Genomic DNA, 23,258 nt, shown 5'->3' on the forward strand with positions numbered 1-23,258 from the left:
ATACCTCCTGATAGATGTAATTGTACAAACTCAGCACTGCATGTTTTTTAATGTATGATATCAGAGAAGGCAGATACTCCTTCAGCTGTTAGACCTGTTGGTTTTTGGTCTCTGTTCATTTTTATGAAGAGAAATGCCTCTGTGGTCAGACCACTGGTCTGCTTGCTCTTGGTGGCAATAGGAATTGCTGTTTTGGGAGAGAGCGTGAGCCTGGTCGTTTTCTGAGGTCCTTTTCCCTGAAGCCTCCCCCGCATCCACAGCTGTAGGGAGTACATTTGTGGGCTTTGGTGTTTGGGAATTTGTCTAATCCCATTTTGAACCTGCTGATACTGTCTGCCTTGCGGCCTCCACGTTCTGGAGAGTTAATGCCCACTGCACCAAGTACTTATACGTGCTCTAGGCTGATTTATCTTTGCAACACCCCCAGGAAGAACATACTCATCCTCATTTTGCAGAAGGGGAAGGTTTGGGGGTTGTTTCCAAAAAGTATCTGTTAATAGATGTCTCACGCATGAGTTTGTCTAATGTGAGGCATTTGAGTCCCAATGTTTTCAGATGCCTGAACTGATTTCTATCCGAGATCAGTCATGTGCGATGAGTAACGTACGAATGAGGATCACTTGCAGCACTGCTTGATTTTTTGACTGACCCATTATTAAACACCAATTCCATGGCAAAAGTGGGGTCAAACCCTGTTGTCCCCAGCCACGGTCAGCGTCCATTTCTTGGAGCCTGGCCCATCGTTTGTTATCTTGTGCGGCTGCAATGAAAAGGGGCCGCGGTGAAAGCTGGCACCATTCACTGATGTTCTCGACTCATCCACCGAACAAAGCGTAGCCTCTGCCCGATGCAGGGCACATTGCAGTGGAAAGCACAGCGTGGACCTGTCTGTAGGATCGCAGCGTGTCTCCTAAGGCATATGCAGAATGGTAATGGTATTTATCTGCTGAGAGGAAAAGCCTCTCCAAGCGCACCTCGTGGTTCCCAAATATCTCTGCGCTCCCTAACGCATAATTCCCATTCTTTCAAAGCGTGAACACCCCGGGTACCGCCGTCAAAACGAGAGGAACTGGGACCGAGAAGCACCCCGACTGCGGAGCAGCAGGCGCCCCGCAGCGACAGGCGGCTCCTGCCGCCCATCCCGCCCCCTCAGCGGGCTCCGGGCGGCCCGCAGCCGGCTCCCCGAGCACCGAGCTGCGGGGCGGGGACGGAGGGGTCCCTCCCTTCCCTTCTTTTCCCTTCCCCTCCTCTCGCCGCCGGGTGGAGGCAGCGCACTCGGCCGGGGCGACCCCTGGCAGCCGGGGCGCGCCATGGAGCCCGCCTCAGCCGCCACAGCTCCCTCAGCCGCCTCAGCGCCCTCAGCCGCCTCCCCGCCGCGGGCGCTGCTGTCGTCCGCCGGCCGGGCGCTGCTGTGGCTCGGCCCCGTGTACCTGGCGGGGTACCTGGGGCTGAGCGGCAGCTGGGTGCTGCTGGGGCTGGCCCTCTGCTTCTGCTGGAGCCGCAACCGGCGGGGGAAGCGCGACCGGCTGGCGGCAGCCGCGGCGCTGCTGGAGGATGAGAGGCAGGCGGTGTGCAGGGGGCTGGCGGCGAGGCACCTGCCGGCGTGGGTGAGTGGCGGTGCTGGTGGTCGTGGTGGTGGTCGTGGTGGTGGTGGTGGGTGCCGGAGGGCTGCCGGGGGTGCCCCGTGTGGGGAGCAGCCGGGGGGAGTGCCTGGGATCCCGCTGCAGCCTCCCGGGTTTTCGGGTCTTGGCTGGCAAAGCAAGGACCAAAATCAAAGTCGGTTTTGGTCAGGAAACCTGCGTGTGGCTCCGAGTGCGTCCGTAAAATGGGCTGCTGTGCCCCGGAGAAACCTTTCGAATGCGTGCTACTGCTTTGTGGCCGTTCCCGTTTGGGGAGATGCTTATTTGAGAACCTCATCCGAAAAGTTTCCTCCTCCTCTCCCTACCGTCATTTAAAATAAATAATAATAAACGCACCTATAACATGATGCACTCTGCTTGCTAAAACGGTAATAGTAATAAATCTATAACATAATATACTCTGCTCACTAAAAGCCACAGGTGTTTACCTTCCAAGAGACATCTCCTGGTGGTGCGGGCAGCCACCCTCCGCTTGTTGTTCGCGTTTGTTCCTCGCCATCCCCGGCTTTAAAGTGAAGAGACTTGAAAATCTGGCTGCGCTGCTTCTTCTCTATCGGGGGCTATTTGCTCGGCGCCCTCGGTTGGCTAATGGGAAAGGATTAGCGGTCTGGGTTCGTTTCTAGCCATCATACGCTTAGCATTTAAAAACGTGCCAGGAACTGGTCGGGAAGTGCTTTTCCTGTCAGGAAGAGACTATCAAAGAGCTCTGCTTGCGTGGAGGCAGTGACGGATCGTCGGCGTTGTTCTCTGCAGCCGGCAGCCCTTGGCGCTCCTTGGTACGGTGCGACAGGCGGGCGGGCAGCGCTCCCGGCAGGGCTCGTACGGCTCCCCGCTCGTCTTCCCCCCTGCCAGACGCAGGAGTTTTTCTGCTTGTTTGTCTTGACAGTGCGTTTAACGCAGCTCAGAGGAGCAAGGAGCGTGGTGCTGTCAGCTCTCGGCCAGGTGCTGTGGGAGCGGTGCTGTGACATCCTCCAGCTCCCTGGATGCTGGGGACAAGAAACTGGTTCCCTTACTTGTCGCCAAAACACCAGGGTCAGCCCCAACGCACAAAGACAATCTCAAGTCTTTAGTTCTTGTGGTTGGAAGTGCCCTCTGTGCCAGCTTGGGGAAGAATTGTTGCTCTCTACTCAGCGTTGAGAGCCCAGGGGAGGTTTTGCCAAACGGGGAGGCTCCAGCAGAGCCCACCAAGAGGGTCAGGGCTGGAGCCCAGGAGTGCGAGGAGAGGCTGGGGATCAGGGTCCTGTCGCCTCCTGGTCAGGAAGGGAAGGTTCGAGGGGATCCCACCACAGCCACCTCCTACCCGTGGTCATGGGGAGCATCAGTCGGCTCTGCAGGGCCTCGATCCCGACCACCAGGTTTTGGGGCCGCCTGCCGTGAGGCAGGACGTGGGACAGGAGGGTAAGGGGCTGCAGGGTGCGTGTGCTTTTAGTTCTGACGTTTATCAGTAATGCCACATCTCCTCTCCTACGTTGATAACTTCTGTTCAGCATCAGCTGGCTTTTACTTACACAGTATACTTGATGTTTTTTTAACTTCCTTTCTAATTTTCTTTCTATTCCCTTCCTCAGCTTGATCTTCTGCTTCTTTTCCCCTGTACCAGTCCTGGAGGCTGCTTCTCACCTGCTGCCTGTTTGGTTTTTTGTCTCTGGTGTCATCTTTTTTTATCTTTCTTTTTTGACTTCCAGTGTTCACGAGCCTTCAATTGAAGCAGCTCTAAAAATGTCCCTCCTGTTCTTCTCTCCTGACGTGCAGGGGTGGGAGTAGGAATAAAATTCAGGTGGGAGCATGGGTTGGAGCTGCAGTGAAATGCTAGGAAAGGCACTGGAGGTACAAATGATGGCATTGTCTTAGGGGCTTGGTAAATTGTTGTCCCTTCAGGTGCCCTGGAGTGAAATGAAGAGGATCCCTTCAGCGAGGAGTTAAGGCCAGTGGCTGATTGCACCACTTGGTTAAACGCTGTTCCTGTAGGAGCAGCAGCGCAGGGGCTCCTTCAGCCGTGGCTCAGGCTCTGCACAGTCCTGGCACCAGTTCTTAGGAGAAGTGTTTGTGTCTCTGCCTTTCCTTCAGTGGGGACACCAGGAGGGAACCTCATCTACTCACCCAGCTGTTTCAGGGAATCTGCAGGGCTGTGATCCAGAAGCAGCCTCTTGGCCGAAACCCGCCACTGAGTTTGGAGGAGAGGCTCCTGTGCCAGCTTACGTGGGCAGGCTGTGCTGGGAAACCAGGCTGGAAATCCGCTTGGGTCAGGCAGACTCAGATCTATGTCTTGGAGAGGTGAGGCTGTCTGACTTCAGCCCAGGCAGCATTTACCTTGGCCTTTGTAAAAACCACTCGGTGCCTGGAGCAGAGGCGGTGCTGCTTCCACCTCCGTTCTGGCTCTGTGGTGGTGGTGGTGGCGGCGGCTTCTCTGTGCTGCTTCTGCAGCAGCTTGCAGGTGAGACCATCGCGGTGTGCTGGGTTCCCTCCTGGTGCCAGACGCCTCATGCCAGGAGAATTTGGTATTGGAGGTACAGAGCAGTCCTTTTAAAACTCGGGCTGCCAGTTCCTTGGTCATGCAAAAGGCTTCTTTAGACTTCAGACGTTCTTTTTTTGTCCCTGCACAGGGAGCTAAGAAACCTGTCTCCTTTTTTTTTTTTTTTTTTAAAGGCAACAGTGATGCTGAAGGATACATTCCTGCGTTGTATTTGAATGGATCAGCGCTGTCATGTCTCACATGGTTTTTGCTGTTGCTGTGAGCATTGGTGTGGCCTCCTCCGGGGCAGGGCGGAGCCTTGCAGAAACTTACACTTCTCCTTTACTCGCTAGTAATTGCCCCTTACCTCGTGTTTTTGATCTTCAAAGCTCTTTTCAGATGCTAAGTAATTTCTGCAGCATTCCTGAAATATTGGCAAGAAGTATGCCTGCTTTTGTAGGTGATTTTTGATAGTGAGATTTGCCCAAGGGTACGGAGTATGTCTTATTTTGGGACAGTGCGAACTTTGGCAGCTCTTGGTGGCTGGTGCTGGGCTCAGTAGGAACTATTTTGTGCTTCTCTTGTCTGTGCTGTACCGATGGCAAACTTGGGAACAAAACCCCGATGCCAGGGCTCCTGCCAGCAACAGGGGTGAGCGCTGAGTCTGAACTCCCAATGGAACTGTAGAAGGTTTGGGTTACGTTTTTGTCTTTTGTGCTTTTTGCAAAAAAACTATTAGTACATTTAAGTTCTTTGAGTAAGTAACTGGGTCAGGAGGAGAGGTTGGTGGTGCCGCCGAGCTGACCTAGAGCAGAACTTGTCTTCTGGCAGACCCTAGCAGGACATGCGCGTTGTTGGAACGCCCTGCGGACAGGCTGTGCTCAGAGCTCGGGTCTGAAGCGACCTGCGGTGCGACACGGCGAGCTGTGGTTCACTGTGGGTGCTTTGGGGGTTGCCCCCGGCTGTCCAGTTGGGCATCTGTGGCTCAAACAGTGGGTTTTATTTCTCTTTTTGTTACGGTGGGTCTGGCTGCCACCTCCATCTCGTGGGTTTTGCCTGTTTCCTGATGCTCCTGCGTGCTGGTCCAGCTCCTATCCGCTGATTTTGCTTCTTGGATACTTCTTGTGGCTACATCTCTAGCAGCTGCGGCTCTAGTGAATAATCCTGGCAAAGTTTAGGGGGTTATATGGTGCTGCACTTCTCCTTTTAATGTTGGTGGGTCTCACAAGTGGGCTGTGAGTTCGTTTTTGGGGTCTGGTGGCCTGAGTGGTGCCCTGGGTCCTGGTCTGTCCTTCCTTTTGGGCCACATCCCCTCTCCCCTCTGTACCTCTCCCTCACCGAGCCAATTCCATCCCTGCTTTCCCCTGCCTGGGACTGATGCAGAACCGTCCTGCGGGTGCTGTGGAGCGCTGCGGGGCCCGACAGTCACGTTGGAGCTGGGGAGCAGCTGCCTTCAGGGCACCCAGGATTTATGCGTACCGGCGCAGGGCCCTCTGGTGAAGGACGAAAGGCTGGCAGGTGAATTGGAGGTCCCCCGATTCACATAACCCTCCTTCCTGGGAAATGTCAGCTGCGCTGTGCCGGTGCTGATCGTCCCTTCTGGTGCTGCGTTCCCGCTTCATCATGCGGATGGAGCCGGGTAGACTGGCATTTCAGTGAACCTGCGTCTTCCCGTTTAATGGCAAAGCTGCTATTTAAAGCATCAAAAGAAATTGCTTTTAAAGAATACGGTAACATCACTTTGGTTTCTAATGCAATAATCGGAGATCATTCGAAGCATTGTTCGAGCAAGGGAAATGGGCTCTGAAATCATACATCAGGCTAGAGGGAAAAAAACAAGCTACTGTCGGTTCCATCCGAATGTCTCTGAGCACCTCTCCGAATGCTGCTAAATAAAACAGCAAACCTCTGACTGAAGGGTGTAATTCACAGCTCTCAGGTATAGAAGTAGTGCGTTGTCCTGCCCCAATACTGCATCAGGCTAGACGCCAGGATAAGGAGTCCCTTCACATTCGGGTGCTTTTGGAGAGCTAAGCAGAGCCTGTCTCGCGGAGCTGCCGGACCGTCCTTCCCTCGTGCAATATCCTTCTGCCGGCCTGGAGCACCGGCTGAAAATACCGTGCCCGGAAGACTTTCGTGTGGGATTGCAGTAAGGAGACCGTGGCTCCTTGCTCAGCAGCCCCTTGGTGAGGTCTGAGTGCTTCGTCAGTTACTCGAGCGGCCTCAAATCCACCTGTCGTGCTGGCGATGGAACAAGCCATCGCTTAGGGTACTGGAGGGCTTTTGTTACGGACACGTACACCTCCTGGCAGCATTTGGTACGTCCGATTGGAAAACGTGATGCAGGAGTGACTGTTTCATTTTAATTTGTCCTTATCTTAAAAGGCTTTGAGCGGTGAAGCCACTGGACTGTTACAGGTACATGCTAATAGGCTTAAACTCCTACGGCGCTGCTTTTCCCCGAAGCCACTGACACAGTGTGAGTGTTAGTGGGGAAACGCTGCTGCACCCAATAAGCTGAATTTCCCAAGCAGGTTCTTGTTTTCCAGATTTCCTGATTGGGATGAGCCAGCACAGGAAACAGGTCCTGCACACCTCGTGGTCTTGAAGGGAAGCAGGTTCTCAGGGCTTCCCACTGCATGACCAAGAGGGATTAGGAATCTAATGCTGCTGTTCAGCAGGAGCAGGATGTGACTCTTGCTTTAATCACATAAATGCGCCCAGAGGCAGCCTGGTACATCAGCACACCTGTCTTCTTTTGCCTTTTATTATTTTAGCAGTTTTTCAAGGCAGTAATAAATTATAAATAATGTATGTATGAGGGCAGAGAGACCTCAGCTTACTCTAAAACCTGTTCTGTGCTCTGTGGTATCTTTTGCGTACGATGCAGTATACCGAAACGGATTGCATGTGGCACTCACTTTATTTTTCTCTGCCTCCAGGTCCACTTCCCTGATGTTGAGCGAGTGGAGTGGCTGAACAAGGTGAGGAGCTCTGAACTCCAGTTTGTGAGGCCCGCTGCTCTGAGCTGAATCCCAGCAGAAACTCCACTGGCCAAGCCTGAGAAAATTGTCACGTCACCACAACAAGTTACAACCATATCAGTGTCTGCGTTAAAGTCTTGGAGCATACAGAGTTGTCACAGGCTTTGGTGAGAGCCAGGAGTGTGCCTGGCTGGTGTAGGTTTGATGAATTTAACCACAGCACTTGTGAGATTTTAAAAACAAAACAAAATTGCACGTGCGTGTACATATGCATGTCTGCGTGAATGTATTATTATTTTAGCAAAAGTAGTGGTATCTCCTCTTGCTAGAGAGGTTCCCAGTTAGCTCTGAGCCAGGTGCTCCCATCAGGAGTAGTCAAGCTCTCACTGGAACTGACTCTGGACTTAACAGCAGAACAGCTGAATGTGTAACTTAGTATCTAGTAACTATCCTGTTTTTCTTTAGCAAACTTTCTTCTGGAAGTGAAAGCTCACCTCTCTCCTCTCTAAATAAACCTAACTGCAGGGAATTTTGTGACGCTTCAGAGTAATTAGAGACTGCTGCGCTTCAGAAACTTTAACCCTGGGCTTTGCTGGCTCAGCCACTGTGGTTAGAAGCAGTCAACAAGTGCCGTGATGTTAAAAACTCACCCTTCAGTTCCTAAAACATATTCCTTTTCTGAGGAACTGAGATGAATCTTTCCGTAACGATGACTTAAGAGCACAAACGTTACTTGGTGTTTTAAAAGGGCAGGCATTAGTAGCCAGGTGTTCTTTCTGTGTCTGTTTCTCAACTAAAGATATTTTACACAAAGAATCTTCAGTGTGTTTTTGCTTTTGTTGTACTTTAGGTCCTTGTACAGGCCTGGCCGTACTTTGGGACAATCATGGAAAAAACATTTAAAGAAGTTCTTGAACCCAAAATCAGAGCAAAGAGCGTACATCTGAAAACATGCACCTTTACCAAGATCCACTTTGGCGAGAAGGTAGCGTGACTGCTTTGCGACACTTGCAGTTCAGTCTGTCCTGAAAAGTTCAAATGCAAAGGGGAGAGTGGTTGCTTGGGACTCTGACATTCAGCTCTTTTACAGCTCTGAATGTTTAATAAGTGGTATTGGTACTGTACTGCTGCCTCCTTTGTCCCTCCTCACGTTGACCTGAGCATCTTCACCATGAAAAAAAGATGATAAGGGAGACACACATGTCCCTTGCCACTGTCAATATGGAACTAGAAATGGGGAAAAGGGCCACATACCCACATTTCTTTCTGTTATACCCTTGCAACAGGAGTTTTCAGTGCTCCCTAAGGCTTGTAGCATGGGCTGCTTGTAACCAGCCCCATATCCGGGGATAGCCAAGGCTGTTCACACCTTGTTTTCAAGAGAAAAACCTTGTTTTCAAGAGAAAAAGTATGGTTTGCTCATACTTCATGTGCAGTTCTGAAAAGTCTATAAAGAAAATTTCAGTACTTGAGTGAAGTGGGTAGGACTCTTCTCTTGGACTTAAGAGGTATTAACCATGCCCTGTCTTGTCTGTCTTTATTTCAGTGCCCTAGAATCAATGGAGTAAAAGCCTACACCAAAGAAATTGATAGAAGACAAATTGTCCTAGACCTGCAGATATGGTAACATTCCGTCCTTGCCTATGTCAGTGGTTCTTAATTCACTGCCTACCTGCGCGTGAGTTGTCATGCTGGACTGGACACATGGTCCGCTAAGGTCAGCATGAGATGGAGCTGCTTATCTTGTATCAGCCCAGAGTGATATGAGATAATCTGTCCCCCAGCTGGATGTCCTTATTATTTGCAGAAGTGGGGTGTTGGGCATCAGCCTTTACATCGGAGAGCAATGTCACCTGCACAGGTCTAGGTGTTACCTGCTCTGGCTTACCAGTGCTGTTGTGGATATAAAATTGTTGGTTTTGCCATTCATGGCACTAACAAGCTGAGTTTTGGAACTGTATTTCCTGTTCTGACAGCTCTCTGGCATGGAGATGCTTGGTCTGGCTTTTGTCCCCATGTGGTTCCTCTTCAGGCCAACGTCTATAGTTCTTCTGGAACTACTTGCACGATTTTTTTAATTCCTTAAGATTAATCCTCTTATTTTACTCACTATGTGTTCCTTGTGCCACCCAGCATTTTTTTTTATTACAACTGTTCTTTTAGCAGAAAATTGCCTCTAGCTCTATTAACAATAACAACAACAAAACTAGATAAAACATTTGATACATTCCAGGCTGTTTTGGATGAACTTGTGTGTTCTGTTAACACTGAAGCCACCACAGAGCTAAACTTTCTTCTGGTTTTGCCTGGAGAATGGAATTACTGGGGGAATTACCACTTGCATGCTGCTGTAGTTCTGCAGTGGGTTTTTGGGCCACCTAGTTTAAATGGCTTTTCTTCATGGTAGCGCCAGGAAAAAGCAGTGTGAAACTATGGGCTGTCTTGGCAACAGCACAGAGCTGCTCAGGACTGTGCCTGCTGCTTCATGTGGCAGCATCCCCAGGCCTGGCAGGGCACTGGTGCTCCCTGCAAGACAATGTGCTCGGTTTTCAACAATGTTGTGCTTCAGCACAGTCAGTGAAGTGCTCTTTGTAATAGCCAGACCAGTTTTAGGGCCCGTGGCAAATCATTTGTGTTTTCCACGTTGAGATCGAGGGTTTCGATACCTTTAAGGCTCTGTGGGAGGTTGCTGCTGTTCTCTGTTAAGCTACTTCTGCAGGCTGCTTCTCCCACATACTCATTTTCACTGTCTTTTAACAACAGTAATCTGCAGAGGGATTCCCCCACCTCCTCATCCCTGCCCTTTTGGCAGACCCAGCAGCATCTCCAAACTGGCCACTCACTTCTGTTCCTCCTCCTGACAATAACTTAGCCTGATCTATTATCAGATAACCCAGGAGTTTTCTGTATTCACATAGGAGTGTTCAGCCTACTTTGTCTCTCTGAAGGGGAAGGCTTCTCCTGGGCTGTGCTAAAGGCCCAGCTTCTTTTACATTAGCAAATTAACATCAGTTTCTGCAAGTGTGCATTGTACAGTTGCTGCAGAAGGTCGTGTACTACTTGCAGGAATGGTGAGAAGCAAATCTGTGAGCAGTGGTGGTTATTGACCTGCTTTTTTCCAGGTTGCCAAAGGAACTTTTTTCCCCCCATTTCTTTAATCAAAGAAATTGGCACCCTCTACTTTTTGGGAGCCAGGCAATCTCCCATTACAAAACCGTCTCTCTTAGCTACGTAAGTAGTTGTGAGTGTCTGTGTTAATGCAGCTGGTGTTGGGAGAAGAGCTGGTTAGGGGAGATGGACTCGAGCTGCCCCTGTTGGGGGCAGCCCTGAGGCTGCAGCCCTTTGCACTACCTCTGTCATCGTGTGCTGGTGAGTCAGGTTTGGGTGGCTGCTTATCAATGAGTCCTCTGTTTTTTCCCCACTTTACTAGAGAGGGAGGTTGATCCTCTCAGTCAGAGCTGTGATGATGCTGGGGGGGACTGGCTCCTCCTGGCTCTTCTGGAGCCAGAATCTCGGCCAAGCTTGAGCTTGTTCTGCCACCTGAGTGCAGGATGTGACCCTCTGTCTGACCAACTCACCGGATGTCTCTGATTTGTTGCACATCAGCTACCTCATTTTTTATGTACAGAGTCCTTCTGAGTAGTACTAATGGCAGAGCTTTCTACTCTCACCTGGCCCCTCTTCCTTTCTCCTGTTCCCTCTAAGGGCAAAGGTGAGATTTAAATGGTTGGACTCATCCAGAGAGCTGAGCCCCAGCGTACCAGCTCTGGAGGCTGCAGTAACCTGCTGTGGGTGCACTTGGCAATGCTGAGGGCATGGGGACTGACTTCCCTCTCGGGTTAGGTTTCAGAGAAATGTAACTATGGTGCAGTGGACATTAAAGAGCTGACACATTTGCATGTTATTAACGTGACTCCTTGATGCTTACGGGCGTAATTTGGGGGGAGTTTCCCCTCTGGTGAACCCACATGAGCTTGGCCTGTTGGCTGGCTCATCGCTGCGTGCAGCCCCGCTCAAAAACTCCTCCTGTGCTGTTGCTGCAGCGGGGAAGGCCGAGCTGCTGTGTCACATGGATGTTGTTATCCACGCTCCTGCTCTGCCCCGCTCCAGCAGTGAGTAACCCCCTGCGTTAGGCAGCATCCTGCCTCCAGAGATCTCAACACACTCAGTGAATGCAGCAGAACAGGAGGAGGTCCCTGACTGGTATGGGCAAGAGCTGTCAGCAGCGCCAGTGATGCAGTACATCACATGGAGTTACCAAAAGGAACTTGAGAAGCTGCTTTAATTAAATCTGCTAATAACAGCTTACGTATCTCTAGCATCAGAGCGCTGGGAATGGTTTTGTCATTACAGTCTTGGCTGCCCCAGATGAGAAGACTGCACCCGAGTTTTTGACAGGCAAACCAAGGCTCAGTGGTGATTGCTTGTGAGTAGCACGGAAGGAGCACTTAAGTTGTCTTGCAGAATCTTTTGCTTGGTCTCTGAAATAATGATCTCAATTGGTGTAAATTAAGTGGTTTTGATTTTGTCATGGCTCATAGGACTGAGCGGAAACATTGAGATAATCACTGCTTACTCTGGGATCTTCTGTATGGATAAAATTTGTCATTTATCCGTCTGAAAGTCCTGGTGTCTGTCTGTTCTGTCCGTGTATCCACTTACTGCACAAATACAGATGATCTACAGCTCTCACATGGCACATCAGGGTTCTTGCAGTGGTTAAATGAAATATAAGATCCAGACAAACTGGGATCTGAAATCCCCAAATCTGAAATTCTAGGTAGGAAAAAAAAACTGACTGTGCTCCTGGTTCTCTAACCAGTTTGCCCTAGGTCTAAGTCATGAATCTGTCTCCTGAGCATGGGGAGCTGACAGTTGTGGTCTCCAGATGAATTAGCATCAACGTTTTCCAGAAATGTTCTCCAAAAGTGCCTTGTTCAAAATTGAGACTTTTCAAGTGCAGCCACTTGACCTCCTGTAGTCATTTTTCTTCCCACTAATCCTGCAATTCCCTGAGCTACTGTGAAGCCATGTAATCATCTGGCTCTAGTCATCAGAGATGTGAAGTATCTGAAGGCACCATTAGCTCCTAGACGAGTGTCTTGCAATCCAACTGCTACGTATTTTGTTAATCTGATTTACTACTCTTATAATAACTTTCATCGCAGATGTTTTGAGTGTTCATTTCCTAGCTCTTCCATGGCTTTTACAGTGCATGAGATGTCATAGAAAAATAGGCTATTTATTTATAAAATAAATACAAATATGCATTGAAACTTACTCTTCAAAAAGAGTATCTGAATTTCGTAACTGGCAAGTTTGCAACTCTATCCAGATGGTCTCTGTCATCTGGTGCAGGACCACATAAAGTAGTCAAAAGAAGCACGCAACAATACGTGGAGTTTGGGCTAACTGAGCTTGTGGGATCTTCCAAGAAACAAAGCATTTTGGAAACTTCTCAGTTTTGAGCAGAAAAGGAACACTTGCTGTCAGGAGCCTGACTTCAAAGACAGAGGGGGAAAGGCAGACACGGTCTGGTTTTTTTTTTTTTCATATCTTGCGGTACTTGGTCACACTTTCTTGTCTCTCTTATTTGCCCATTACTGCTTCATCGTTGACCTAGGTCCACAAACTTGTCAGTATGTGCTCCTGTAGCATCCCTGCCTTCCGCCAGCGAGCTGTCCTTGTATCACAAACACTGTGGGCCCAGCTTTTCCACCTGGGCGCAGAAGAGATGCAGATAAGCGCGCTTCTGCGAGCTTCCCCGGTCCTCATCCGTGGCGTAGGTGTGCTTATCTACATCTCCGTGCGCAATACAGGGCTTAGGAGAGAAACGGGTTCTTCTTCCACCCCTCACAGGTAGGCAAAGCGTGCTCCTGGGGGTACCAGCCAAGGGCTCAGCCCTACGTGCCTGTGAGTGCCGAGGCTTGAAGCCCAGTAGGACAGCTCAGGCTGCTCTGTCTGGGGGAGCCCAGCGAGGTTATGCTGAGCAGAGGGGGCAGAGGAAAGCAGGAGCAACGTGGGCTGGAAACGAGGAGTAAAACTGATGAGCAGAGGGCATCCTTCCAGGCACCCCGGTGTGGGAGCGGTGCTGGTATGAAGCAGACTTAAGGGCGATTAAAGGCTCAGGCTCTGATAAGAGGGGTGAAGGCTGCTCTGACATCCAGACTCGAAAACCTGATTGCACGTATTGATGCCTTACGAGGGAAGGAAGACGTCTAGGGCTGGGTCTGAAGAGTTTTTGGCTGTGGAGAGGCATAAAAATTGTAAATTGAAACACCACACGTATTATTTGTTGTGTTGAACACTGGCAATTAATCCTCTTCGCTTAATTAATGCAAATTGAGGGACTCATTTTGGCTTCTCATTTAGATGTTTTATTGTGACAAACTTCTATTAGCACTCAGTGTAATGAACTGTAAGATAATATCAAAATTGTGTAAATGTTAAAATAAGTGTGTTTAATTATCTGACTAGCTTATAAGGAAGATCGTGTTCAAGTTGGCATAGCCTGTGAGGTTGGCTACTGGAAAAAAATGAGAATGCTCTAACATTAAAGGCTTTAATTTGAGCATTTTGAACTTCTTAGGTTCTGCTAAGTGGCTCTCTAAACAAAAATTCAGGAACTTTGCTTGCAGAAATGGAGACAAATTCACAGAGTTGCACATTCTTGGCAAGGTATTTTATGGTGGTGGGGGAATCTGTCTGTGCAAATGACAGCGTGAATTAAGAGCAACTACTGCGCTATTTGCCCATATACCTGTGGTCAGAGCAGGAAAAAAAAAAAAAAAGAATTGTCCTTTTCCTTTCTGTGGGGGGTGAAAGTATGCACCCAGACAGCACACAGCACACTCATTGTGTTGTGGTACCTTTTACCCTGCTTTACCTGTGGGGTGTTTGTGTCTGCACCCAAAAAGAGCTATTTCTCAGAGGACTGGAAGGGAACTTGCTAGCTCCCTTCAATTGTTTTCTGCCAGAGGCATCAACAAATCTGCTGGGTTCCGCTCCTAGGGGAGTGGCTATTGGCTTTTTGCATAAGGTGATGTTTGCACTTTAATAAAAGTCTAAGGTGGTTTCCAAATTGCTACAGTGCCACACTTGGCATTCATTTTATTTAAGGTCTGATGTTCTCCATGGCAACTGACCAAGATCTCATCTTAAACCATTGTCTTTTAATTCAGCTTCAAGGAAACCAGGTTATTTTTAGCGATGCGTTTGTCCTTCAAATGGGCTTTTTGGCTGTGGCAGGGGTGAGCTATAACATCCAGGGCCCCGTCTGTGATGACAATGTGGCTCTGCGTCAGCTCAGGAGTTGGATCACCGGTTTGTAACCCATCTGGGATCAGGCCTTTGGCAGAGAGGGGAGCAAGAGGGCAATTGCCATGACTTTGAATTTCTAGTGAGCCAGTTGTTCCCCTCCTTGGGAGCAAGAGCAAGCTTGCCCCAGCCAGCTGCAAGTCTTAAGAATGGGAAAGTAACCTAGAAAAATGTTGCTTTGACATTTTGTGGGTAATCAATATCCCAGCTGACTGCAGGGTTTCTGTTGTGAAGATCTTACTCTTGTTCAACGTGCTCAACTTTCCCTTTTCAGTTGCTTAAAAATTAACCTCTGCCTGTGATGTCAAGTTGCCAATCATGTAACTCATTTCCTTTATACTCTGTACAGGCCAAATTTGTTCATCGAACTATTGCAAACTGTGGAGTAACGTGAGAACTTTCTTTCAGTTATGCAGGAGACTGTGAGATTCACATGGACATATCGAAATTTAATGTTGGAGTGAAAGGCGTCCAGGTGCGTGTCGTGCTGATGTTCTTTTCAAGGCCATGTGTGGCAGGAGGTAGCGTGTCCCAGTGGGCAGGTTAAGACTCTTGACTGGAAAACCAAAGACTAGTAGTCTTGGGACGAATGGCTATATCTGTTTTGGCTGAGAAAATGGTGTCTTTCTTGGAAAGCACCTTAAAAAGTAATATTTAAGTTCTTAGTGTGGCTCTTACACAGGTTTGTTGCTAGAGCATTGAACTCACAAGGGCCAGCTTCTGCCACTGGAGTTTGGAGCAATTGCATGTTGGCAGAGAACTTCAAAAGAAACAATTCTGTTAGGGTGTTCATAACCTGTTTTAGATTAGACCAAAGACCTGTCCTTACAATACTGAAAGCTAATGGGCAGATCGCAGAAGCACCAAGGGGATGGCATTACATGGCAGTCAGGACTGTAGAGACTCCTTGAGCTTAGGAAACCTTGCCCAGTCTCAATAGCAATAGTTTGAGAGAGAAGGAGGTTATTGTTAGTAAATTCTAAGTAAAATGATTTCAAGCAGGATTTTTAAAATTAGTTCCATCACTGAAAAGCTCAGTTTTGAAACCGTATCCTGAGAGTATCTTCAAACTTGATTCTCCTTGGTCTGTTGTATTTGCAGCTGTACGGGACGCTGCGACTGATACTGGAACCTCTTCTAACAGAAGCCCCGTTTATCGGAGCGGTGACCTTGTTTTTTATGCAGAAACCGGTGAGTCACTAGTGAACTGTACTCTGCAGCCTTCTTGATTCGAGGACTGTCTTAGGGCATGGGTCAGTCTTCAGCGAGCGACACAAGCTGTCCATCGCTAGCAACCCGAACTGCATACCTGTGAATGCCCAACAGTGCGGGTACCTGAACAGCAGATTCCTGGTTGCTAAATGCTCGTCTTAAACTCCAAGAGGATGGGAGTGAATTTGCCCAACTCTCTTGCAGTAGCGCCTATAGAATTATTTGCTTTGGTCTAAGAAGGGGAGGAATTTCTCATGTTGACAGCACAGCAGCCATTTCATAGGCCTTTGCTGGAAGGATCCTGGCAGATGTACTTAAAGTCTTCCCAGTCATGGATTTTAAATGAAGCCATCTTGGGAACCGTTCAGTCATGGCCATGCTTTGAAAGCTTGCCTATTTAAGGTCACAAGTGCTTTGTAGTTGAATTGTGGTTGAATAAAATATGATAAAACTTCTAGCCTTCTTTAAAACAAAACAAAACAAAAAAACAGTTATAGCACACAACTCTGCTTGATTCTGGGTTATACTCTGCTTGAGGTCCTGGCTGTCATACACTTTTGATATTGAATGAGGTAGTTTTGAGTTTATATGTAGCAGCATTATGTAAACAGATGAAAACCTCCTTTGTTTATTATGTGAACAGAAATACAGATTCCAGTGGTGTTTGTAAATTTCCCTGCCTCAGGGCACAGGCCAACCCCTAAGTGAAAGGTGAGGAAACAACTTCACAGTCTAGGTAGAGCTGCCGGATTTACTGTGCATGACCCTGGGGCATCTGCCAATGGGCATTGCTAGGGGCTGAGTGCTGTGTCTTCCTGTGCTTGCAGGATAAGTCCCAGTGATACCTTAATTTCAGGTATGACAGGTAAAATAGATAAGGGAATTGCTATCAGCTGTTGATTTTAAAGTATAAATACAATCATTTGCTGGTGCAGGTTTGGCTTTCTTTAAACAGCCAACTTTGTTTCAGAAGCATTTGCTTCCCCTTTAAATTCAACATTTGTCCTGAGATAAATTTTAATGGTCCTGTATCATTTCTCTCCCTGTCCTTGTTGTAGCATTTGGAAATCAACTGGGCAGGCATGAGCAACCTCCTGGATGTCCCAGGAATTAAGTAAGTGTCTGTTTTGTTTCACTTTATTCCTTTTTAAAAAAAAACCTTTGGGAACTGGGAAGGCTTTCTCCAGTAATCATCAAAGTTATTCTCAAGAGTGATGTGTAGAAGGAGTTACGCTGATACTCGTGCCATTACATCTGGCTGTGGGGTTTGCAAACACTTGAGTAGGGTGCTCATACATTATGTCAAAATTCCTTCTTCACTTCACTGCACTTGGGATTTAGGGTGGAATTAGACCACTGTAGTTTTGGGGATTTACTATAAACTGAAAAACAAGCCCTTCTGTTTCTCATGTGCCAGTTACTTATAAAGATAGTTGAGCAGATCTAGGCAGTCTGTGCTTATGTTTACATACCTTAAAGTGAAAAGAAAGGTTAAGTATCACAGGGTTGCAGTCCTGTGATGAACTGAAATCCAATCCGTGATAAAGAAAACTGCAACATATTCAAAAGGAGAAATATTCTTCTAGTTCTGTGTAATCTGTTCATCCATTAGGTTCTTCAGAAAACCTAGCTGCTCCCCAGTGCCTCTTGGGTTGATCTTGTACATAAAACTTGCAGGATGAAAATCTCATTGCTTTTCACTGCTGTAAGTTTCAATCTGCTCCTCCAGGCTGGAGATGGACATTTTCATTTTTTTCTCAGTGTAATGGGAAAATTCTGTCACACGAGAACAAAATACACATTGGTTACTCAGCCATTGCCTTTCTCCCTTTAAAATGAACTCAGACACCACTGCTCCCCTCCCTTCCACTGCAGCTCATGCTTTGCAGATACATAGGAAATGGCTGGCTACTTTAGGTGTCAGTTTATGCAGTAAAGGGCCTCTGAAGACCTTTGATGTCAAGTGAGAGGAAGCTTTCTTTTTTTTGGTTTTGTTTTTTACTTAATTTGAGACCTGACGTTTGCCCTGAGAGCTCCAGCTTTTATCAGACAAATTAATCTGTTCTTTTCTGATGCAGCATTCCTTAATCCTTGCAGGGAGAAGGTATGTAGGTGTTCCAGCCTACAACCTCTCATATAATTAAGTGCAAATTTGGTGTCCTAAATGTTCACTCTCTGGTTCTCTCACGGGGATTTGAACATAGAAACCTTTGCTTGTTCATCAACACAGCACATGAAAGCCATGAGCAAATCATGTGTGCTGTGAACAGGCTGAAATACAGGTTGAGTAAGAGCTCTCCTTTTCTTTATTCGCCTACTTAAGAGAGTGAAGATACTAGATGCAGATATCTGTCCTCATGTGCAAGCTGCGTGTAGCTGAGTATACCGTAAGACTGAAGAGAAGGGACAGTTTGTGACATTCCTGCAGAGAAATTTGTCAGGAAAGCCAATAGTTTGAACAAGGGTTTTCAGACTCCTGGTTTGACAATGGGAGTAGGAGATTTACAAAAATTATTCTTTGTGAATCGGTCTTCATCCACGAACTGTGACAATTTCATTGCATGGCCTTTCCCTGAGAAATGCCTTATAAGCACTAGATTTACCAAGAGGATGAAAAAATTTCTGGTGTTTGGTGTGCTCAGGTCTCTCCCTTACTATTGTCTGCTGCTCATTCTGAGTTGCAGTAGCACGTTGAAATCCTCTCGTTAATCACCCAGAGAATATTGGAGGTCTGTGATAGCCATACACTTCTTGCACAGGAAAAACAGATCAAATTAGTTTTCCCTGCCAAACAAACATGGCAATTCCAAATAAAAGATTTAAAACTGGAAAGCTAAAAATGAGTCAGTGTTAGATTGGACTGGAAAGTCCGTGCTCATCTTCTGCTCTGCAGCAGCTCAATCGGACTGGAATTATTGTTAGGAGATGGCGGAGCTTTCCCCAGTGATGTACATCGATCCTTGGTTATCAGTTCTGGTGTTAAACTACCGTCTCCTGTCCTTTTGGTCTAAGCTGAATGTCACAAGCCCGAGTTTCTTCCCCCGCTCTTTGGGGGAAGGTGGTCTGTGTTGCTCATTTTGCAGTGCCTCCTGTTTCTTGTGCTGTGCCTTGTTCTTTCATTCTAACTGAAATGGTGATTTCATTGTAGAGATTTAGGTTGTTTGTTTTTTTTCTCACCTGCAGTGTAATGTCAGACTCGCTGATTCAAGATTACATTGCTTCACGGCTGGTTCTACCAAACAGGATCACAGTGCCTCTGAAGAAGAACATGAACATTGCCCAACTGAGGTTCCCTATCCCACGCGTGAGGGTTTTTTGGTTTTGTTTTTTTTTTTCAGGGAGGATGTTGATCTACTGAGTGTGCATTTGCTGCAACGCAGATGCATGCAAACTTAGTGTGTTGGGTTCCTGCACATCCATTTCTCATCAGCTGTGTCAGCCTGGATTGTAGGCTTTCTGTAGGCAATATTTCAGGAATACAAAAGCAAATATTGGGTAGTTCTTGATTCTGGGGGACGCAGGGGGGGCACTTACCTCCCCGTATATGGCACAAGAAGTCCGTTTAGACACAGATGTTTACCAATTTAAGCCATTAGTCTCATTTGAGAATACCACAGGTCTTCAATTAGAGAAAGTAAATACATGAGCACTAAGTGTCAGGCTACTTAATGTCTTTACTAATGCAGTGAAAGGGTGTAAATGGGAAGCTCAGAGTATGACATCTCTTCATTAAAGAAAAAAAAAAGTTCTGAATGACAAACAAACCCAAACAAGGCCCAACCTCCTAAATGTTTGATGCATCCAGATCTCTGGTCTCCTCCTGTCAAATGCCTAATATATTCATGAATGAGAGTAATGATAAATGAATGACGAAAGGCTGCTTCCTACTGAAAGCTTTCATCACCAAATTGAAGTTGAATGGCCTCTCTGCAATAAAATAATCTGCCAATGAATACTTGGCTCCTCCTTCAGTCAGTATGAATTGATCTTGACTCTACACTCAATTTAACTGCAGTGTACGATCCTGTGTGTATATGTATGTTTCTGATTTTAAAATAAGTTGAAGACTATTTCCTACCCAACTATCTACATTGGATTGTGTATCTGTTTAGGGTTTTTTCTAGGTAAATGATGAGAAGAGTGATTGTTTTTTCACAGCTGTCATTTGAAATGCCTCAAAATATATTTCTTTGCAAACCTGTCATGCTGACTACCCTTATTGCCTGAAATAACTAGTTTTAGGAGGTAGCATATTATAATTATCCAAAGATCACATTTTCACAACCAATTTCATCTTGCTTTTTTTTATTATCCAGGGAGTAATAAGGGTTCATCTGCTAGAAGCTGAAAACCTCGTCCAGAAAGACAATTTTCTTGGTGCAATCAGGGGGAAATCTGACCCATATGCTCTTCTTCGAGTTGGCGTGGTGCAGTATCGAAGCAAGACAGTTTCCCGAGATCTTAATCCCGTTTGGAATGAGACATTTGAGGTACTGAATCTTTTGATCTTTCCATCTATAGGATGCACAGCTGTTTACATCCTTGTGTTTGGAGGACCTTCTCTTAGCTGACTGCACTGGAGCAAGTGAAATTCCTGGTTCCTTGATTGATGAGGCATTTCTGTCTCTTAAACAAATCAAATCTAAATTGCAAACCTGAAATGGCATTCGGGTTGATCTGATTTACATATGTGGGTTTTTGGAGGACGTGCAAAGCATTGCTTTAAATATCAATCAGTGCAGCAGTCTGTGCGACTGTATTCTGCTCTAGCATTGGTATTCTCTGTGTATAGGATGTCTTTAGCTCTTTTTGTGAACAATACTTATTAGGGATATCAGTTTGACAGGTTTAACTTTTAATTCGAAACCGAGCAAACTGGCTTTAAAATATTTTCATCTATAATCAGTTGTATTTGTTACAAGATGAGGCACAAAACAGCAGGGAATGTCCTTAATGTGTTATGCAGCTGTAAAGTGTCATGTTCTTATCCACAGCCTGAGTAGTGAACCCGTGTGAGTGCTTTTTATTTTTAATCAATACATCTTTCTCCTCCAGTTTGTTGTTCATGAATTGCCTGGTCAGGACTTAGAAGTTGAATTATATGATGAAGATCCAGATAAAGATGACTTCATGGGGAGGTAAATCAATGAGACTTTCTTTTTATTGCTCTTCAAAAGGATCTAGTGTTCTGAAAAGTCTGCTCAATAGATTTGAGAAAACAGGTCTGGACGTTAGATCTTTTCTCTTCTGTATTTTCAGTCCTAATCAAGTGCAGTCTAACTGGAATGTTTTCTCATTCTTCTAATAAGGTCTTGTTGCTGTTTTGTAATGGAGAAATATCCTTATAGTGATATACGACATCCATTTTTCATACAGAAATTGCAAAGGATCTGAAATGACTGGTGGCCAGAAAACAGCACTCTTCATATCAGATGACAGATAAGAAAGGGGCACTTATTCATAAGTTGAGGATTTCTCAAGTGGGACAACATCACTGATGTTCTCGATAATAGCACTTAGGGGTAGAGATGGTCATGATCACGTCCGGACAGAGCATGTCAGATCTTGCTTCTTAGGACCAGTTATCTTCATATTTGTTTAATTTAAAATAAATAAAAAACCAAAGAAAGAAACAAAACAATCCAGTCCTTGCTCAGATCCAGTGATCTCTGAAACGGAACACCCAGATTGTTTATACAGGAAGTTTGAAGTTGAAGGAAGCTATTCCCTGCGTCCAAATGTTGTCATCAAGTTATTAGTTCCTAGTGCAACTAGCTTTGAAAAAGTTAGAGTGGGCCCTGACTCCTGCAGGGAATCTTAACCACCATTAGAGGTGGCGGTTACTACACTACTTAAGATTTGTTTAGAATATGTTTTAGTTTTGATAGCATTTCAAGAGGGAGAAGGTACTGTGTGTAGAAGTATCTGTTCCACCACACATGCACACAGGTAATATCTAGAAGTTGCTGTTTGGAACATCATGTGGGCTATTTTTCTTGGTAGCCATGGTTTCTGTTTTGTTTTTTTTTTTCCTTTCCCCTTTGTCCACTAATCAGCAACACACCATATGTGTAAACATATGCTGAAATGTTTGCTTTGTGTCTTCCAGCTTGCTTATAAGCCTTGTGGATATAATGAATGACAGAACTGTTGATGAGGTAAAGATCGCAGCTTATTTTTAAAAGTGGTTGTGGTGCATGCTTATATGTACTCATTCATGTTCTCCATATGCTACTACGTTGTTTCTGTGTGCGTGAAGCTTCCTTGCACACTTTCACTGTGGTATTTTTTTTTTGGTGAAGTTCTCTTTGCTCAGAAAACTTGAAGTAGCCATCACAATAATTTTTACAATCGGGCTGGCAACCTCAGATAGCCCTGAGGTTATGCTGAGCCAGCAGTGGGTTGATATCACGTATCCTGTGTGTACCAAATATTTCTTCAAGGCTACAAATAAAGTTTGTGAAGCAGTCTGATTGCTGAGGGAAGAAATAATCAGATTGTATTGTGGTTCATCCTGCAACCCAACACTGCAAACAATGCCAGAGTGCCTGTCTGATGCTGCTGCTGGTTGCAGATACCCATGTGCACTAAATGTGTGTGGATATCTTAGTTTCAGTGTTTCTGGCTTGTGTTCCCAAGTAGATGGCCATGCTACAATCTAAGTCTCAAAAATTCAAGTTAAGAAGCTCAAAGTACAATTTGTATTGTCTACTGCACTTAAGTCCCAGAGTCTGCAACATGTACAAATTATTCTGCCTCACAGTTCTTAAGTTACGCTTTGTTGTCTCCATTTAGTGGTTTCCCTTGAGTAAGACAACGAGTGGGCACTTGCATTTAAAGCTGGAGTGGCTTTCACTAGTAAATGACCAAGAAAAGCTACATGAGGTGAGTATATTTGCTTAAAGGATTCAGATACTTTGATCCCTGTCCAGTGATCAGTAAAGGAGCATGTAAAATTAGGATCCCCGGCAGACTCATGGGAGTTTATTTTTGTCTGACAAAGTTTTGATGTATTTTTTTTTTCCTGTTTCTCCTGGAGAGGAAGGGTGTTTGCTTGCCCCACATGCCTTGGTAATACAGGAGCCACTAAAATCTGGCAGATCATTTTACTTAAATCAACAAAACTTTGTTCGGCCAACTGCAAAGTGGCCTCTCATTGTTCCTTTCTTTGATCGTTTTTCTCTTTCCTCTTCATCTGTGATATGTGCAGGACCTCCAGTGTCTGTATACCTGTACTAGTCATAGACAAATAGCCAGCACCAGGGAATCCGACCAGTTCTGCACTAAATAGGTTGAAGGGCATTAAAGCGAGCAAATGGCAGAGACTTATGCCTTTTCTTACTGGTCTGCTTGAAACCATCATGCTGTAGGGTATTGGTTCCTCTAAATTGCAAGTTTAAGGAGAAAGGTGAAGAGCTGCTTAGCTTAGGGAAACTCTGAATTTGTCTTGTGTGCTGTATGTTGTCCTTGATGAGTGATCATGCCTACCTTGTTTTTGTTTTGTTTTGTTTTCCTGGCCTTCACAGGATAAGAAGGGTCTGTCTACAGCAATTCTGATAGTCTACTTGGACAGTGCTTTCAACCTTCCAGTAAGTACGAACAACACGCAGACAGCCTTCACTCCTAACCCTTTTTTTTTCTAAAGCCCACCAA

At 46.2% G+C, this 23,258-nt stretch overlaps 1 protein-coding gene across 2 annotated transcripts in view; it reads left to right on the forward strand.

Annotated features, from left to right (window-relative positions):
* Window positions 1–910: 910 nt before the first annotated feature.
* ESYT3 (extended synaptotagmin 3) overlaps window positions 911–23,258 on the forward strand; it is a 32,440-nt gene continuing 10,092 nt past the window's right edge. Inside the window, exons 1-13 of one of the 2 annotated variants that reach the window (XM_083841175.1) lie at window positions 911–929; window positions 7,035–7,076; window positions 7,927–8,061; window positions 8,623–8,699; window positions 14,802–14,868; window positions 15,495–15,584; window positions 16,664–16,719; window positions 18,789–18,909; window positions 19,922–20,095; window positions 20,661–20,743; window positions 21,715–21,763; window positions 22,401–22,490; window positions 23,132–23,194. In XM_083841175.1, coding sequence (XP_083697301.1) covers window positions 927–929; window positions 7,035–7,076; window positions 7,927–8,061; window positions 8,623–8,699; window positions 14,802–14,868; window positions 15,495–15,584; window positions 16,664–16,719; window positions 18,789–18,909; window positions 19,922–20,095; window positions 20,661–20,743; window positions 21,715–21,763; window positions 22,401–22,490; window positions 23,132–23,194 — 1,050 coding nt within the window. In that variant the 5' untranslated portion in view covers window positions 911–926. Of the gene's footprint in view, window positions 930–1,049; window positions 1,608–7,034; window positions 7,077–7,926; window positions 8,062–8,622; window positions 8,700–14,801; window positions 14,869–15,494; window positions 15,585–16,663; window positions 16,720–18,788; window positions 18,910–19,921; window positions 20,096–20,660; window positions 20,744–21,714; window positions 21,764–22,400; window positions 22,491–23,131; window positions 23,195–23,258 lie in introns of those variants that run through there. The other variant, XM_083841174.1, reaches the window with a different exon arrangement.

The sequence above is a fragment of the Anser anser genome (genome assembly GCF_964211835.1).
Source record: "Anser anser genome assembly, chromosome: 6".
In the NCBI taxonomy this organism is placed as follows: Eukaryota; Metazoa; Chordata; class Aves; order Anseriformes; family Anatidae; genus Anser; species Anser anser.